The sequence below is a fragment of the Dendrobates tinctorius genome, unplaced genomic scaffold (assembly GCF_039654945.1).
Source record: "Dendrobates tinctorius isolate UK_male_01 unplaced genomic scaffold, ASM3965494v1 ptg000046l, whole genome shotgun sequence".
NCBI lineage: Eukaryota > Metazoa > Chordata > Amphibia > Anura > Dendrobatidae > Dendrobates > Dendrobates tinctorius.
This window is the reverse complement of record NW_027361714.1, coordinates 59,321,621-59,342,102: the sequence shown is the minus strand read 5'-3', so window position 1 is coordinate 59,342,102 and position 20,482 is coordinate 59,321,621. Positions and strand designations below refer to the sequence as shown.

The 20,482-nt window shown below is 43.6% G+C and overlaps 1 protein-coding gene across 1 annotated transcript in view; it reads right to left on the bottom strand.

Moving 5' to 3' along the window:
- Nucleotides 1–12,609: 12,609 nt before the first annotated feature.
- MCM9 (minichromosome maintenance 9 homologous recombination repair factor) overlaps nt 12,610–20,482 on the bottom strand; it is a 135,977-nt gene continuing 128,104 nt past the window's right edge. Inside the window, exon 12 of the mRNA XM_073575929.1 lies at nt 12,610–12,762. Within this exon, the coding sequence (XP_073432030.1) occupies nt 12,754–12,762 (9 nt within the window). The 3' untranslated portion in view covers nt 12,610–12,753. The remainder of the gene's footprint in view (nt 12,763–20,482) is intronic.

Sequence of the window (20,482 nt, the reverse complement as noted above, 5' to 3'; positions counted from 1 at the left end):
AAATATGCTAGTCTTGTTCTTCGTAATGGCACAAAGAGGAGAGTAATTTTGATCGAGGTCGGCATATGTGACCCCAACATGTGGTGACATGATGACCTCTCAAGCTAGCAATAGCGGAATCTTGAGAGTGTGTACATTGCACACTGTCAGGACGCCGCAATCTGTAGTCACGGAGAGTGACAGCAGAAATTCATGCTCTACCCCCTTTAAGAATAACATCAAGATGGAGGTTGTCAATGAAAAATCATATAGCTATAACACAAATGAAAATTGCATTTTGCAGGTCATGTGTCTAATCCACAAAAAAAAAATTAAAACTTAAAACCTCATTTTAGCTTTTCCATTGCTACAAAAGTAGCTAAACCATATTTCTTAACCGGTGTGTTCCATCTCCGGTAAGAAAAAACAAAAACACATGAAGTATATGGTGTATGGATCTATTATGTTACACTAAATAAATTTCAAAGGAAAATACTCCATTTTCCACTGCATAAATCAGTAAGAAAATACACAAGATCACATACACAGTGAAGATCATGAAACGACAGGGAGAAATGACAAAGGATACATGCATGGGTAAAAGGCGCCTGTACCCAAGCAATACGTGCTATCAATAGAGACCCCCCAGAGCAAGCTTACACAAAACACACGTCGGGGTGCAGGCATTGCTCATCGTGACACATGTACTATGGGTAATTATTCTACTTATCCTTATTTCTTTGACCTTTTGTTATACTTACTAGATTTAGTTTTTTTGTTAAAAAAAAAAAAAAAAAAAGTTTACTTTTAGAGACATGCAAAAGCTATAACCCCATAGCCAGAGCTTGCATTTTATTGCCTATAGGACAGTTGGAATTCCTTATCAAGCTGAGGATTAGCCCAAGGATTTTGGGCTACACTTGTTTAATTATTAGCAAATTCTAAAAACCAGACAGACCTATTCAGATGTTCACAATTTTGTCAATATGGGCTTCCAGTATGAGTTTTGGATGGAAGATAACGGTGTTAGAACTGGGAAAAAAGCTTGACGATGACTAGATGAGAAGAGGGGATTAAAAATCCATGAAAATGGATACAAATCCATAATCCAATTATTCTCTGTATTGTATCATGAAAATAAAGATAACGGTAAGCTAAACGGATACAAGTGATAGAAAACAAAGAGTGGTTATTAATGGTGCATACTCCGATTGGACCAGGGTTACTAGTGGGGTACCATAGGGTTCTGTATTGGGCCCTCTACTATTTAATATATTTATTAATGATCTAGTGGATGGCTTACACAGTAAAATATCAGTATTTGCAGATGATACAAAACTATGTAAGGTAGTTAACACAAAGGAGGACAGTTTGCAACTACAGACAGATTTGAGTAAATTGGAGAATTGGGCTGAAAAATGGCTAATGAGGTTTAACACAGAATACCCAGAAAGGTTATCAAAATTAGGTCTATTTACTCTAGAAAAGAGAAGACTTAGGGGAGACTTAATATATATGTACAAGTATATCAGAGGGCAATACAGAGATCTCTCCAATGAACTGTTTGTACCAAGGACTGTGACAAGAACAAGGGGGCATTCTCTTCGTATGGAGTCAAGACAATTTCTGCACAAGCATAGAAGAGGGTTCTTCACGGTAAGAGCAGTGAGGCTCTGGAATTCTCTTGCTGAGGAAGTGGTGATGGCCAACTCACTGAATGAATTTAAGAAAGGAATGGATGCTTTTCTTGTGAGTAACAGTATAGAAGGTTACGAATAACAGAATATTATAGGTAGATGGTTGACCCAGCTTAGGGGAAGGAATTTTTTCCCCTATGGAGAAAATTGGCTTCTACTCTCTGGGTTTTTTGCCTTCCCCAGGATCAACAATGCAGAACAGCTGCACTAAAAATAGGCTGAACTAGATGGACATAAGGTGTTCCTTCAGCCTTCAAAACTATGTTACTATGTTACTCTGTAAGTGAAATTCCTAATTCAATGCTTTCATTATTAGAGGATTTAGGTATTCCGATTGTGCTTCCATTTATAAAATAGTGTTCACATGAAGACCTTATTACAAAAAATGGATGCCCATTCATCACTCGATTGATAAAATATATGAAAGGTTGCCTTTTCCCGTAGTGTTTCTTTAATAATTATTATTCATTGATCACAACCATGAAAAAGAAGCAGTAAAAATGTTATGTGGTTACATGCGACTAAGCATCATGAAAAGAATATAAAACAAATGAAAAAACTGCTAACTCCCTCAAGTGATGATAAAACCCATTGCTCGTATAATAGTAGGGGTGTGGAGTAAGCGGAAACATTTTGGCCATTGATAGAAGTAACAGTAGAAACCCTGGAGGGATGATGCAGCCTGTATACATTATTAATTGTACTCTCCTAGACTAGCAGGAAACAGAACGCAGCCAGTCCTCCCCTTACCTCACTCTAAAAGCCTGACTCCCCCATAAAGCAGCCAAATGGGAAGATATCATTTCCTCTGGTGTATATCTAATGTGTAATGGGATATATGGGATTCAATTAGACTCAGGTCAAAGTTGCCCACTATTCATTCATGTCTTCAAGGGCAAATTTCTAGATCGACTACGGTAATCCACAAGCTTAGAGGCACACAACAGGTTTAATTTTTGAGCATTCACATTTATTGAAGTACAGATTCGGAAGCAAATTATTACTATGGCCATATACATGAGTCTTCACATAAACTGTAGCATGTTTGTTGCGTGACAATCCAATGCAAGTAAATTGGAAAATTTGAGCAATTAACTTGACCTTTATTATTGCGCTTTGCTTACGGTATATAGCTCCATCATACAGCTCTGGCAAAAATTAAGAGACCACCACATCAAAACCCTGTCATGTGCAGCCCATTCTCCAGACCTGAACCCCACTGAAACAAGCCATCAAACAAAGAAGAACTGCATAAATTTTTGCCCCAGACGCAGTGTGAAAGACTGGTGGAAAGCGATATGACGCGGTCAGGATCACTGGTACATCGCTAAGTGGTCGCTAGTGAGCTGCCACACAGGCAGATCTCACTAGCGACATCGCTGGGGACGGGGGTCGCTACTTATCTGTCACACCAGGCGATCCTGCGTCCTCCCGCCTGGCTCCACGCGTCGCTCATCGTCACAGCAGGAAGCTGACGACGAGAAACAGTCCAGGACGTTCTCGCGCGATCAGCTATAACCAGCGGGGGAGCCGGTCGGCGGTAAGTATCACACACAGCGATATCGCTAGCAATATCGCTATAATGTCACTAGTTATAGCGATATTGCTAGCGATATCTCTTAGTGTGACAGGCCCTTTAGACATCAGCACTGTCCCTAATGTGGCTCACAATCTAAATTCCCTATCTGTATGTCTTTGGAGTGTGGGAGGTAACTGGAGAGCAGGGAAGAAATCCATGCAAACATGGCACTGGAGTCCTGGGTTCAAATCCCACCAAGGGCACCTGAAGATGTTGTCCTTGGTAGGATTTGAACCCAGGACACCAGCGCTGCAAGGCTGCAGTGCTAACCACTGAGACATTGTGGTACCCTATATTCCCTTCTTTTAAATGTGCAGGACACAGCCCCAGCAAGCGGATATTGGTCCATATGGAACTATCTGACGTCCCCCTGAAGAGGAGACATTGAAGCTCTCCTCTGTTGACCATTGCGTGGCTCTAGAGGCAGGTACATGACATGACTTTCCTGACTATGTAACAACTCAATCTGTCCTCCTGATTCTGCCTTCCAGTGCAAATTTTGGACCCGATTTTCACCTGCCTCATCCTAACAGATTATTCCTGATTAGGTCCACCCCACTGTTGTCTTTTGGGGACCCAACCTAATTATTAAACAGGTAAACACAACACCTTCTAAGGGGTAAGGATAAAAATATGAATAATAGTTTTGTCTATGGCAGATTCTACCAAAATTCTTAACTATATCTAAAAGAAGAGAATTTTTTTTCTGTTTAGAGTCTCATATATCCTCAAAGGAACTCAAACAGAAAATAACTCAGAGAAATAAATAAATATATTCCCATTTTCTTTTTTTAAATAAAGTTAAGATTTTGGGTAGGAGCTGCCATGAATTAAACTATTATATAAAAAAAATTCCCATTTAAATAGAATAATCTAACAGGATGACTTGTGTTATGTATGCAACAAAGGCAATCCATATTGGGTTTCATTTGTGTTGACGTCAGGTGACGGATTACTTAAGGACAGGGAGACTAAGGGCCCCTTCACACATAGCGACTCACCAGTGATCCCGACAACGATATCAACTTGTCAGGATCGCTGGTGTGTCGCTACATGATCGCTGGTGAGCTGCCAAACAGGCAGATTTCAGCATCGATGAGGACAGCGACACGCGGGTAACAAGCGACGCACGTCGCTTAGTTACCCGCAGCGTACGTTATGATACCAGCGCGCTGGTGCAGGGAGCTGGTAACCAAGGTAAACATCGGGTTTCTAAGCGCTGCGTGCGCTTAGAAACCCGATGTTTACCTTGGTTACCAGCTCTAGCTCGCTGGTCTCCTGCCTGCCACACACAGCAATGTGTGCTGGCCAGCGGGAGACCAATGATCCAAAAAATGTCCTGGCCATTCCAGGACGATCAGTGATACCCGGCAGGGGGGCCGGTCGCTGGTAAGTGTCACACACAGTGATCTCGCTAGTGAGATCGCTGTTGCGTCACAAAACTTGTGACTCAGCCGCGATCTTGCTAGCGAGATCGCTGTGTGCGACGGGGGCTTAAAGGTGACTGTTTATGAGGGAGATTAAAAACATGGGAGCACTTATCGCAACAGTGTACAACCCCCAGTAGACATACCTGCACTATCAGGAGAACTGATGAGAGGTCAATATTAAATGAGATAGGAGAGTAGAAACAGAGGGTGTGTTAGCAGAGATTGGTCATCTGAAAGGGGCATTCAGTTTCTGTTCCCTCCACAGTGGAAGGTGAGTGGGGCTGGTGATGTCATATTTACTAATATCTAGCAGGACACAAGCTTTTGTTGTGTATTCTGTACCTGTCCTTCTCATTAGAATATGTCTGGTAAACAATACCTGATGATTGCCAAGAAAATACGCTGCATCCAAAGAATGCTCTAAGAAGCTTCTGTATGCATTATACTGCAACGGAGGCCAGCAGGGGGGTTGTCGTGGCCAACGTTGGTAGTACTGGCACACCCTGGCTCTCTGCCACATTAACGCATTGTAGTCCACTCACTTGTGAGTCAGGGTCATTTCCACATTGCTGCGGCTCCTTTCTTTTAGCACCACACAATGATAGTCTGAGTCCAGGTTCATCTTCAACAAAATAATTTTACTCAGCTCGTCCAGTTTAGTTACAGAAACAGCACAAGTTTCTTTGCAGAATATAACCATTCTATTCCCTGTACTGTCCCTCACTTCTCCAGGAATATCATTTCTGCATCGGATCCGTTGGTACAGCAGCTTCCTGACCAGTCAGACTATCCCGCTTCAGGAGTTCCCCGCACGCTTCTCTCTCCAAAGGTGAATTCGAAGAATGGCTCTTCCATTCTTTACCAGGCCGTAGGCCTTGGACGTTTAGGGTTGTTCCCACGAAGTTAGCTGCTACCATTCTTATGCTGCCCTGATATTCCTCCACCACCATGTGACTGTCAGCTCTTAGACCCTGGACTGCTGGGCTCCTCTGCTTGAATGTTCCCCTGCACACGACTATCCTGTCCTTGCTCTCGGCTCACACTAACACACTTCGGGAAGCTCTCCCAACTTGTCTTTCCTAGTCCCTCCTAACCAGACAAATCCTATTGGTCTAACTAATCCCTATCCTATTCTATTGTGCTCCTCCTACTGGTCTAAGTCCTACACTATCCCTATATCTTTACAACACATAAACATGGGTACAATGCAATACACAATATATGAAATATACCACATCAGGGACACATGCAAGGGGTGCAGGGCATTATACTGGCCCCCCATACCTGCAATCAATGTAAAAAAAGTGAAAGTCCCATAAAGGTGTAAGGAGGTTGACAGGATTGTGGGTACCTGCGTGCCAGGTCCGGAACTAAAAAGGCTGCATCCTCTGTTTCCGGGGGGGAAGCTTGAGAGAGACGGACTTTCCCCTGCAGCCTAGGGGAAAGCCCTAGTGAGACGGAGTTTCCTGCTGTCCCAGGAAGGCGGATAGAGCTGGAAAAGCGTGTGCAGCGTCGGAGGCATAAGAAGAAAAAGTGCGCGAAGCAGGGCAGTCTAACGCCGGCGGATAGTAGTGAAGAGGGCAGCGCACAGCGGTGAGTGGCATGCTCTGCTTCCCCCACCAGAAGGTACCAGTGTGGCGACATGGCCATATAGAAGGAGCCTCGGTCGCCTGCAGAGGAAGCCGTGCAGAGCAGAGCCATGCCAGTGGAGCAGAGCTGTGCCAGCAGAGAGGAGCTGTGCAGAGCAGAACCATGCCAGCGGAGCAGAGCCGTGCCAACAGAGCCAAGCCGGGTGTTGTAGCAGTTGTAGGGTGTTGATGAAGAGTGCTCCATCCCAGGAGTACCAGCGGCACGAAGACCAACATCTTCCGTCGCCCGTCGTCAACAGTGGGGACCAGGGAGAACGGGACACGCAGTGTGTCCAGTGACTACCAGAGAACCAGGTGCTGCCCAAGAGGGACCGCATACAAGACTGACACTTGCACCCTGATGTTGCCAACTGTTAGTCGCCCTGACCCTTGTGACCGGACTTCACCAGTTAAGGAGCCACGTTGGGCTCATACAGGACTGCGGCCCTTACCGTTGTTTAGCCGCTACAGTATATGGAATAGGGGCAGTGGAAGGTACCGGAGACCGACCACTGCTGCCGGAAGATGGACCAATGACTACAATTCCATCCTGAAAAAGGCGCTGTGCCCACCGTTGCCGGCGCTATTGAGTATGCAGCAGGAGCTGCAGTGTGTTAGGAGTGGCGGAAGACACTAAATAAAAAATAAAGTGCCTTCGCCACCCGGGGTCCACCGTGCGGTGACTGGAAAAACCGCTGCTAGAGAGGCAGAGCACTAAGGCGGTAATGTGCACAAGGGTTAGACGACACCCAGTGCACAAAAGCAAGCTCTGTTATACTCACAGAGCTGCAGGCTAATAAACTTAAATTAGCCGCTGAGTCTGTTCAGAGTCACAGACTCACAGCGATACAGTCGCGGTATTCGCGGTCACAGGAGTAGCCTTAAACAGCAGGACTACTCCATCTAGACCTACCGTCAACCAAGGTGCGAAGCGTCGCAACCGCGGATGCAGAGTAAAGCAGCAACTGCAGCGCGGCAACCACTGAGCCGCTGGCAAGTCGCTGCAATAACGCTGGCGCAATGCAGACGCTAAGCTGCTGAGCAAGATGGAGAATATGCGCGCTGGCGCTACTACTGGCTGTACCCAAACACTCACACAATCGTATTATCAGAGGGAAGGGGTTTCTTAATAAGTCAGTCACCAGTCCAAGCATCCATCATCTTAATACAGCAGCAAGTATGAAATACTAGCGCATGGCGAAACAGCCATGCGCGCTTTTTACACCAAACGGGACCTTCTGGAAATCTCCAAGACTCCAGGAGGAGCCAATAGGATTAGACACAGGACCTGAGCATGTGACTCCCGAACTCCAATGGGAGCTCGTCCCATGAGCATGCTCAGTGGAGGGAACAGAGGACTTAGCCTCTGGAGAGAGTTGCCACAAGGCACTCTCCTCTGCAATCTCCTCTACTGCAGATGAAACGCAGGAGACTGCAGCATGTAAGGGTCTAGATCTCACCATAGTGAAGAGAGAAATCAGACTCCTAACATTACCCCCCCTCCTAGGGCCCCCTCCTCCCTGAGCCTTCCGAACCATCAACCTGGGCTCAAACTCACCCAAAGGTGAGCTTGATGTCCTGGTAGGTGTTACAGTAAACCGGGACACCTGGAAGGCATCAGTGGAAGCAAGGTCACCAGGTTTCAAAAGAGACACCTGGGAGATGGCAGGAGCTGGCGATGCAACTGAACGCCGCTGTGAATCAGCGACTGTCACCACTCTCCGCTTAGGAAGGTTAACCTGGGCACATGAAGTGCAAGCCAGGATAAATTTTTTAATATCCCGTGCTCTATGAGGCCACCAATACGCTCCGGCCAAGAGCTTTGCATATAACCTTGATGTTGAGGCGCATGGGAGGCATGCGCCTATGCAAGAACTTGAGCCCTAAGATGAGGAGGGACAAAAGTCTCAGTGACCGGTTCAGACTCTGACCATTGCGGGGAGCTGGCTTCCGGAGAAACCGCACATACATGGTGACAACCGCAAATAGATTCCTGATCAAAGTCTGTGTTGAGATCGGTACGAGACACCTCCATGGGCTCAGGAGGTATAATCTCTGTCTCAAACAGCTCAGGAGGTACAAAAAATTTAGGAGCTGAGACAGCTCTTCGCTTGGAGTGAGCCCGCTCCAAACCACGCTCCGAAAAACGGAGGTCGATACGTGAGGAGACGGAGATTAGCTCCTCCAAACTGGTGGGGATCTCTCTAGTGGAGAGAGCATCCTTCACATGCTCTGCTAGACCTCGCCAAAAAACGGGGATAAGCGCTCTGTCGGACCATTCCAACTCGGACGCCAGTGTCCGAAAACGGACGGCATACTGACTAACCGAGAGCGACCCCTGAGTAAGGGTGAGCAGCTGCAGAGATGTATCGTGTGTGACCCGAGGACCGAGAAATACTTGCTTGATGGCTGTTAGCAAGTTGGCCGCAGTCCGAATCTCGAGGTCACCACGTTCCCATAGAGGCGCAGCCCATTCCAGAGCCTTGCCCGACAGTAGGGAGATAATGAAGGCCACCTTAGCCCGCTCTGTAGGGAATTGCGCAGCCAGCAGCTCCAGGTGTATAGAGCACTGGCTGATAAAACCCCTGCAGGAGGCGTCATCCCCAGAGAATTTTTCGGGCAACAGGAGGCGGGTAACTGTCGGCACAAGGGAGGACATGGACATATGCCCTACGGCATCTGTGAGTGCCTGAACAGAAGCATCTGTGGCCTGCGTAGCTGCGAGAGACCTCTCAAGGGTGGCCAAGGCGAGCCTCGAGCTGTCTCGCACACACTGCACCAGTTGCTGCTGATCTGCCATCTCAAGCCAGACTCTGGCACTAGTATTATGTTAGGAGTGGAGGAAGACACTAAATAAAAAATAAAGTGCCTTCGCCACCCGGGGTCCACCATGCGGTGAATGGAAAAAACGCTGCTAGAGAGGCAGAGCACTAAGGAAGTAATGTGCACAAGGGTTAGACGACACCCAGTGCACAAAAGCAAGCACTGTTATACTCACAGAGCTGCAGGCTAATAAACTTAAATTAGCCGCTGAGTCTGTTCAGAGTCACAGCGATACAGTCGCTGTATTCGCGGTCACAGGAGTTGCCTTAAACAGCAGGACTACTCCACCTAGACCTACCGTCAACCAAGGTGCGAAGCGTCACAACCACGGACGCAAAGTAAAGCTGCAACTGCAGTGCGGCAACCACTGAGCCGCTGGCAAGGCGCTGCAATAATGCTGGCGCAATGCAGACGCTAAGCTGCTGAGCAAGATGGAGAATATGCACGCTGGCGCTAGCGCTGCTACTGGCTGTACCCAAACACTCACACAATCGTATTATCAGAGGGAAGGGGTTTCTTAATGTCAGTCACCAGTCCAAGCATCCATCATCTTACATACAGCAAGTATGAAATACTAGCGCATGGCGAAACAGCCATGCGCGCTTTTTATACCAAACGGGACCTTCCGGAAATCTCCAAGAGGAGCTAATAGGACTAGACACAGGACCTGAGCATGTGACTCCCGAAATCCAATGGGAGCTCGTCCCATGAGCATGCTCAGTAGAGGGAACAGAGGACTTAGCCTCTGGAGAGAGTTACCGCAAGGTACTCTCCTCTGCAATCTCCTCTACTGCAGATGAAACGCAGGAGACTGCAGCATGTAAGGGTCCAGATCTCACCATAGGGAAGGGAGTAATCAGACCCCTAATAAAGTGCTAGGACTTCCTGATACACTTGCTACCGAAGTGTTGTTATTCGTACCGTTGTACTTAATTTTGCCATTCATACTGTTAAACCCTTCACCTCCCTGCGTGGCGTATTCCCCTGTAAATAAACGTTAACCCTTGCTCTGCCTCCCGCGTAACTGCATCCCGCGTTCCTGTGATTTCTACAAAGGGGCTAAATAAAAAAGTAAAAAAAATTGCAAAAATATATAACAAACAAATTACAAAATAATTTAAAAAAATTACACATTTTTATGGAAAAAACAAAACAAAAAACACATTTGGTTTCACTGTGTCCAGAACGACCCTATCTATAAAAGTGTCACACTAGTTAATCCCAGCAGTGAACTTTTGCAAAACAAAAAATTCTTTTAGTGTGCGACAGCAGCCCAACATAAAAAAAAAATATAAATATGATATCGCTGTAATCGCACCAACCCGAAGAACAAAGTTGTGTTATCACTTATACCGTACAACGAATGGCTTAGAAAAGAAAGCCAATTATTGCCTTACTGTTGATTTATTCATTCTGCCTGCCAAAGATCGCAGTAAGGCTCGGCTCACATTTATCCTGCGCGCTACACTCAGCGCTTACACCAGGGTCTCCATGTAAATCTATAAAATATGTGATTCAGAAGGAACCCATGATGGAAGATTCCCTATAAAGAGGCAGATGGAGGAACTGTGAACATTGTCTGGCCTATGATCCAGCAGTGTCTGTCTGTTTAGGCGTGCATAAAAGCTCTGTCAACCACAGTTTTGTGCACTTTTGAAAAGAAGGACAACACTGAACATAAGCCTGACAGATCCCAGAATAACTGCTGCCTCATTAAAGTGAATGGATCCCACGGAGGTTTCATCTGAACCACGTCATTCGGAGATTTAGATGGAAAGCTCAAAGTAAGTGCTCAGCATAGGGCACAGGATAAATGTGATCCCAAACTTTGCAAGTCCCTACACAGGACTGTCATCTGTTAATGGAAATTTAGTGGGCTTCCACGTTACTGGTAGTACAAAGGCTCTGGAAAAGCGCTATGGCCCCTTACCCACAAAACAAACTCCGCAAACCCCAAACCCAAATGCCCACCTCCTTTCTGAACCCCACTTTGTGCCTAGACCACATTTAGGGTCCACATGTTTGGCAGGGATATAATTTCCAAAATGGGGTCACTTGAAGGGAGATTCTCTTCTTCTAGCAGGAGCTTTGAATGTGGAGTCCGCAAACTATTCTAGGAAAATCTGCTCTCCAGGAGGCAAATAGCACTCCATCTTTCCCGAGTGTCGCCGTATGACTAAGCAATACTGTACAGACACATATGGGGGATTTCCACATTCAGCAGAAATTGTGTGATAAATTTTAGTGCCTTTTGCCCTGTGTAGAAATGTAAAATATGGGGCTAAAACAAAATCTCTGTGGTAAATATGTAATTATTTCTTCACTTTACAATGGTATAAAATTCTGTAACACACCTGTGGTGTCAATATGATCATTGCACCCCTAGATGAATTTATTGAAAGGTGTAGTTTGTAAAATTGGGCCACTTATGGGGCTTCCCCTGTTCTGGCACCTCAGGGGCTCTCCCAGTCCGTCATGACACTCGCAAACAATAACAGTAAAATCTGCACTATAATATGGTACTACTTCCCTTCTGAGTTTTGCATTGTACCTTAAAAGCAGTTCTCAATTACATGTAGTGATGCACTGGCATACTCAGGAGAAATTACACAACAAACTGTGGTGCATTTTTTCCTAATTAGCCTTTATAAAAATGTAAAATTTGGAGCTAAAACAACATTTTAGCGGTAAAAATTAATTATTCTTTCTTCACCACCCAATGGTATAAAGTTTTGTTAAGCATAGGTGGTGTTAACATGTTCCCTGCACCCCTAGATGAATTCATTGAGAAGTGTAGGTGAGATGGCACCATCAAACAGCTCCAGCAAAATCTGAACTCCAATATGGCGATTCTTCCCTTCTGAGAGTTGCACTGTGCCTCAAAAGTAGCGTTCAATCACATATGGGGGTATCGGTGTAAACAGGAGAAATTGCACAACAAATTTTGGAGTCAATTTTCTCCTTTTACCATTGTGAAAATAAAAATTTTGGACAAAGATAACATTTTTATGGGAAAATTTTTTATTTTTTCATTTTCCCGGCTCTATGTTATAAACTTCTGTGATCAAGAAACTAAAGGAGAGAGAGCGCAATAGGGTCTTACTCGAATAAAATTCGGTATAAATTCAATTTGTTATACTCACCATATGCAGGAGAGATCCAAGCGTATAAGATCAATAGGTCAGCGTGCTGCACATCCAAGGGTCCACGCCGTGGCCACAAATTAACAATTTTTAAAGGAGAAATTTCCTAAGTGTTTACATATGCATATATATACATATATTTTTTCCCTTTCTTTTTTTCCCTCTCATTTGTTTGACCTCGAGTACCAATGATTTGTTTTTAATTGTTTATTCCCAAGTACCAATGATTTGACACAACTATTTACATATTTATTAAAAAATTTTTTTTTTATTTCTAAGAAAAAGAAATTTCTGTATCAAGAAGTGTATCCTTCTTCTGTTTGTTTTTACCTTCTTTTTACCAGATATCCCGTTCTGGTGTGGTGGTTTGAGCTCTGGTTTTTCGCTCACCTTCGCCTCTTTTCGTTCGGTTTGATACAGATTCACCTTTTCCTTCCCATCTTGTCTTCCTTGAATTTTTGATTTTTTCTGCTTTTAAATTGTCTGAAAAGAATTAAAAGAATTAATTGTTTTTATATGTAGATTAAGTAATACATTCTTAAATATTCGCATGCTTATGATTTTTAACTTTGTTTTCCCTTCGACATGTGACCTTTGGCGCCAAATTTTGAATTTCGTGTGTATAAAATCGCTGACAGCTTTGTCTGTCTGTACATGTCATCCCCTGAGGAAGAAGTGTAAACTTCGAAACACGTTGGGAAATTAAAGTACAATTAATGCAACCCGGAATGAGTGATCTGTCAAGCAGCGCACGTTAATCCATAAATTTCTCCTTTAAAAATTATAAACTTCTGTGAAGCACTTGGGGGTTCAAGGTGCGCAACACACTGTAGCGCCCGCATCTCTGCCTGCAGTCCCTCTTTCTCTGCAGAGACATCAGCGTGCTCACCACCAATGTTCCCATCCTGCTCCTTCCGGGTCTGCTGCTGCCCGGGGTGCATACACTCCTAGCAGATCTTCAGGCACTGTGCTTAAAGCGCGCACACACTTCTATCTTAAAGGGGCTGCACGCGTTCCTCTAAAGTGTCCCCAGCCAATAGCTGGAGGTCATCTACTATTTAAACTGCCTCCTCCAACATGTAGGTGCCTGTGCATTGTTGCAACTTCGTTTCTAGGTCCCTGTACTTGTAACCAAGTCTACTGCACCCACCAGGTCTCACCTTAATGGCAGCAGAGCCAGCTGCACCCGCCAGTGCTCACTTCAACGGCAGGAGAGCCAGTTGCACCCGCCAGTGCTCACTTCAACGGCAGGAGAGCCAGTTGCACCCGCCAGTGCTCACTTCAACGGCAGCAGAGCCAGCTGCACCCGCAAGTGCTCACCTCAACGACAGCCGAGCCGGCTGCACCCATCAGTGCTCATCTGTCCGTTAGACTGTCCTGTCTGCACCTGTGGTTCCTGTCATCTCCTCCGTTTGTCTGCATCTGTTGGATATTTCCCCCTGGCCATTCCAACTATCCACTCCTAGGGGTCAGCTGCCATCTACCCAAGGTCAGTCCTGGAGTAGCACTTGGATCACCTCCCTGGTCTCTCCACGGACTGCGGTGTTAGCTGCTGTCCATGGTCAGACTGGGTGAGGCTCCTAGTCACACCCCTCCAGGTCTTATTTGGGCTTTGGCACAGTGGTTCCACCACTACACACTACACTACAGCCCGTTACACACATCTAGATTCATTCCTTGAGGGGTTTAGTTTCCAAAATGGAGTCACTTGTAAGAGGTTTCCACTGTTTAGGCACATCAGAGGCACTCCAAAAGCAACAAGCCATTTTTGCATTCAAATAGTCAAATGGTGCTCCTTCCCTTACGAGACCTGCCATGCATACAAACTGTAATTTTGCCCCACATATGGGGTGATGGCGTACTCAGGAGAAATTACCCTACCTACTACCCTTGTGAAAATAAAAGATTTGGGGCTAAAGGAAAATTTTTGAGAAAAAAGTAAAATGTTATTTTTTTTCCTTCTGCATTAATTCCTGTGAAGCACCTTAAATCCTTCATGACGGAGCTCTTTTTGGTTTTTGCATTTCTGTTTTTTGCTCCCCTTCTTCCCAGAGCCATAATTTTTTTATTTTTCCATCAATATGGCCATGTGAGGGCTTGTTTTTTGTGGGACAAATTGTACTTTTGAATGACACCATTGGTTCTACCATATTGTGTACTCAAAAACGGGAAAAAAATTCCAAGTGCGGTGAAATTGCAAAAAAAGTGCAATTCCACAACTGTTTTTTCGATTTTTTTTTTACCATGTTCACCAAATGCTAAAACTGACCTGTCATTATGATTCTCCAGGTCATTATGAGATCATATGCACCAAGTATGTCTAGGTTATTTCTTATTTAAGTGGTGAAAAGAAAAATACAAAGTTTGCTAAAAAAAAAAAAAAGCGTCATTTTCCAAGACCCATAGCATCTCCATTTTTTGTGATCTCGGGTTGGGTGAGGGCTTATTTTTTGCTTGCCAAGCTGACGTTTGTAATGATACCATTTTGGTGCAGATACAATCTTTTAATCGCCAGTTATTGAATTTTAATGCAATGTTGCGCCGACCAGAAAAAGCAATTCTGGCGTTATGACTTTTTTTCTCATTTCTCTTCAGCAAATTGGCTTAATTTTTTTTATATTGATAAATCGGGCGATTCTGAACTCGGCGATATCAAAGATGTGTATGTTTGATTTTTTTAATTTTTTATTTTGAAAGGGGGGTGATTTGAACTTTTATATATTTTTTTAAATATTTTGTAAAAACTTTTTTTTTTTTTTTTTTTTAACTTTTGGCATGCTTCAATAGTCTCCATGGGACACTGAAGCTGCCATAACCCGATCGGCTCTACTACATACAGGCGATTGTCAGATTGCCTGGATGTAGAATTGCAGCCTTGCTATGAGCGCCGACCACCGGGCGGTGCTAATAGCAATCAGGCAGTGACAACCATAGACGTCTGCTGGTGACCTCTTGTTGTCATGTCAACCCATTGGTGACCTGTGAGCAGGTGACATGGTCATCGATGGGTGTAATTTCCGGCACGCTTGCCGGAAGTGCTCGTTAAATGCTGCTGTCAGAGTTTGACAGCAGCATTTAACGGGTTAACAGCAGCAGGTGGATCACAATTCCACCCGCGGCTGTTACGGGCATGTTAGCTGTTCAAAACAGCTGACTTGCCAGAAAAGATGTGAGCTCAGCGCCAAAGCCCACGTCAAAGTGGGAGACACGACATGCGCTGTACTAGTATGGCGTATATCGTGAAGGGGTTAAGGGTTAATAAACTTCTCGAATGTGGTTTTGAGGATTTTAAGGGGTGCTGTTTTTTGAATGGTGTCATTTTTGTTTTTTTTCTGTCATATAGGCCCCCCAAAGTCACTTCAAATGTGTTGTGGTTCCTAAAAAAATGGTTTTGTAAATTTTGTTGGAAAAATTAGAAATTGCTGATCGACTTAACCCTTCTAAAATCCTAAAGAAAAAATTATGTTTCAAAATTGTGCTGTTGTAAAGTAGACATGTGGGAAATGTTATTAACTATTTTGTGTGTCACGACTTTCTGGTATAAATGCATGAGAATTAAAAGTTTGAAAATTGTGAAATTTTCCACATTATCGACAAACTTCCAATATTTTCACAAATAAACACAAGTCATATTGAGGAAATGTTACCACTATCATGAATTACAGTATGTCACCAGAAAACAGTCTCAGAATCAATGGAATCTGGTGAAGGGTATATGCGCACACGTTGCGGATTCCAGTGCGGACTTTTCTGCACAGAATCCGCATCTCTTGGCAGAAAATGCAGGTGCGTTTTTTATGAGGATTTGATGCATTTTTGATGCGGTTTTTCATGCTTTTTTACATTCGGATTTGTATGCGTTTTTGTAAGCTAAATAAAGATATGTTATTTAACAGAAAAAAAAAAGATTTGTGATGACATTTCTGTCCAACCTCCTCTTTTACATTTGTCCAACCCACACACTATTACACACTATTACACACTATTACACACAGACAGATAGATAGATATGGGATAGATAATAGATATGGGATAGATAGATACATAGATATATCTATCCATATATCTATCTATATATTCATAGATATATCCATATTCATTAATGAACAATGTTTCATTAAAAAAAAAAAAAAAAAAAACACACTGAAGAAAAAATGGCGTTGGCTCCCACGCAATTTTCTGTGCCAGAGAGGGAAAGTCGATGGCCGGGGACCAATATTTGTAGCCTGGGAAGGGGGTAATACCCATGGCCCCTTCCCAGGCTATGAATATCAGCCCGCAGCTGTCTGTATAGCCTTTACTGGCTATAAAAATAGGGGGACCCCCAAAAAAAATTTTCGCCAAATTTTCATTTTTTTCACATATAAACGCACGTTATATCAAAGAAATTTTACCACTAACATGAAGTACAATATGTCACGAGAAAATAATGTCAGTATCACCAAGATCCAATGAAGCATTCCAGAGCTATAACCTCATAAATGGACAGTGGTCAGAATTGTAAAAATTGGCCCATCATTAACATGCAAACCACCCTTGGGGGTTAAGGGGTTAAGACAGACTTTTTTCCCCCCCTGATTTTACTTATACCAAATAAAATAATTAAATGTACATTATACATGCGATCATGCTGCAGCGCAAGCTCCACCTGCCTCCTGAAGGTTAATAGGTTAATTTTTTTTCAATATATATAATATTCCGTGTTTAAAATATGGAGCAGGTCAGTGAGGGATGAGTGACCTGTCAGCAGTCTTCATTATGAACACTTAAGCAGAGCACCACATTAAGACGCCCCCACAAGACCGCCCCGGAGCAAGAGCATATCACTCAAAACCGAAAATAAAGATTAAACAACCACAAGACATTTCATCAACCAAGGTATCATTTTAACTCCATTTTGACATTTGTCGCAATAATATGTCCCTGTACCCTGGGCCTATCTGACCAGGGACGTATTATTACTGCATGGCGATCGCCCGCACACACGGGCTGTGCGTGGGTGATAGCTGCCGAGTGTCAGCTGATTCTGACAGCTGACACCCAGCACTAAGTGCAAGGAGGGGTCACAGACCGTTCCTTGCACTTGAACCCTCTAAATACTGCGATTTAAAGAGATAGCAGCATTCCGGGAGCTGGCAGAGGGCTGACAGCCCCTCTGCCTTTGAATCAGAGACCCCACGGCGTGATGCAGGGTCTCGATCGTTGCCATGGTGACCCGATGTTGTCATGACGACATCTGGGTCACTAGGGCAAGGAAAATTGCTGATCATGTCCAGTGCATGATCAGCAACTTTCCCTGTCAGTGGAGAGCTGTCAGCTTCTATGGCATGCAAATGCTGCTGCATTACCATGCCTTACAAGCGATCAGCATGTAAAAATGATTGTCCCATATTGGGGCAAAGTAAAAAAGTAAAAAAAAAAAAAAAAAAAAGTAAAATTTTTTTTTAAAATACTTGTAAAAGTATATTTTTAAAAGTATAAAAATAGAATAAATCAAAAGATATTGTACCCATAAATAAGTATTGGAATGAAAAAAATATATAAACAATGAGAGTACATATATTTGGTATCACCGCATCTGTAATGATCTGACCTATAAAACTGTCCCATTAGATGACATAAAAAAAAATAGGCGAAAAAATGCTTTATCATCATACCGCCGAACAAAAAGTAGAATAAAACGCCATCAAAAAGATGGATATAAATAAACATGGTACCGCTGAAAACATCACCTTGTCCCGCAATGAACAAGCTGCCACACAGCTCCAACAGCAGAAAAACAAAAAAGTTATAGCAAACATAAAAAGATATAAATGAGCCTTACAAATTTTACCACACACTGAACAGCATTACCACCCCCTCCAAAAAAAAAAAAAAAAAAGAAATTCCTGAATTGCTGGTTTTTGTTTATTATGCCTCCCAAAAATCAGAATAGAAAGCGATCAAAATGTCATGTGCCGAAAAATGGTACTAATGAAAACCTCAACTCATCCCGCAAAAAAACAAGACCTCACATGACTCTGTGGGCCAAAATATGGAAAAATTATAGCTCTCAAAATGTGGTGATGCAAAAACTATTTTTTGCAATAAAAAGCGATTTTTAGTGTGTGACAGCAGCCAAACATAAAATCCCGATATAAATCTGATATCGCTGTAATCGTACCGACCCCGAGAGTAAAGTCGTGTAATCACTTCCGTACAAGGAATGGTGTAAAAGTAAATCCAGTTCTTTGCCTTTCTGATGATTTTTTATTCAGTCTGCCCAAGACCACAGTAATGTTCAGAGCACATTTATCCTGTGCTCTATGCTGGGCGCTTACACCGGGGTTTCCGTGTAAATCTCTGAAATACATGATTCAGATATAACCTCTGGCTGAAGATTCCCTATAATAAGGCCGATGGAGACACTGTGGACGCCATCTGATCTGTGTTCCGGCAGTGTCGGTCTTTTCAGGATTGCATAAAAGTGGAGTTGGCCACAATTTTGTGCACTTCTGAAAAGGGCACAGCTGAATAGAGGCCAGACGGAGTCCAGAGTAACTCTGCTGCCTCACTATAGTGAATGGACCCCTCGGGGGTTTCATCTCAATCACTTCACTCAGAGATTTAGATAGAAACACCAAAATAAGTGCTCAGCGTAGAGCACCGGATAAATGTGACCCCCAACGCTATGTAAAATGTTCCCAATAAAAGCTTCAACTTAATCCACAAGTCCCCACTCAGATCGGTCATCTGTTAACAGAAATATAGGTGCTTCCACATTACTGGTAGCACAAAGGCTCTGTAAAAGCAAAATGGCTCCTCACCCACCAAAAGAAATTCAGCAAATTCTCGGCTCTCAAATCCAAATGCCCCCTCCCTTCTGAGCCCCACAGTGTACCCAAACCACATATTGCATCCATGTTTGGCCTTTCTGAAGCAATGAGGGCCTGCCTAACTTATGGGGCATAACATACTGGTGACTACAACATACTGGTCACTACAATGGCAGTTTGCAATTTTCACTTGGTAACATTCATTGCTGCTTGTTTCTGGAAACTACCCATGTAGTCAAAATCGTCACACCTGTAAATTATAACCCTTGGGGAATTTGTTTCCAAAATGGGGTCACTTGAGGGGGGGTGGGAATTCTGCTTTCATAGCAATTAAGGGCTCTGTGTATGGAGTCCGCAAACAGGCAAATAGCGCTCCATTCCTCCCGAGCCAAGTAGTACTGTACAACCACATATGGGGATATTGCCACGTTCAGTAAAGATTGTGGGACAAATTTTGGTGCCATTTTTACCCACTCAATATGATCACTGCACCTCTAGATGAATTCATTGAGAGGTGTAGTTTGTATGATGGGGTCACTCCTGGGGAGTTCTGCTGTTCAGGCACCTCATGGGCTCTCCCAGTGGGTCGTCACCTGCAAACCATAGCAGTAAAATCTGGCGCTCATTGACATCTGAGCTTTGCACTGTGCATGAAAAATATTCCCCACTTACATGTAGGGTATTGACACACTCAGGAAAAAATGGAACGCAGTTTGTGGTAAAAAAAAATTGGGGGCCTAAACATTTTTTTTTTTTTTAATTCGTTTATTAAGTCATAAACAGGTATACAATATACATACTGGTAAATAATGTTAAACATAATATAAAATATATATATGTTCATACGATATGAAAATATAAAGCAAAATGTGCATACCAGTTGTATACAGAATAAAACAAAATATAATGTCATTTAAATCACAATGGTCTTGTGTTATTACTTGAATAATGAGATCTGCCTGACTTTTAAGCCACATCTACAAAAAACATAAACCTAAACTAAACTATTCCGCAGCCTACTTCCACACCATTGATCCTTTATTATGTGACATCTCCACTCTGCAAAGTAAGGTGAGAGGAATTCCACCTCTCCCAGATCTTTTCTAATTTACCTGGGCACCCTCTATTTTGATATAGTGTGCGTTCATATGGGATGATCGAGTTCACTAAATTTACCCAGGACTCAAGAGACGGGGATGAACCTCCCATCCACCGCAATGCCAGTACCTTTCGCGCCATAAACAATGTCTACCGAAGAAAAATCCCAACATATTGGTCCCATGTCTCCTCATCCCAGACCCCAGACAGATCAGTGGTTCAAGGGGAACAGGAATTTGTACCAAGGATGTTAATAATGATGTCACCTCCTTCCAATATTGTGCAACGAC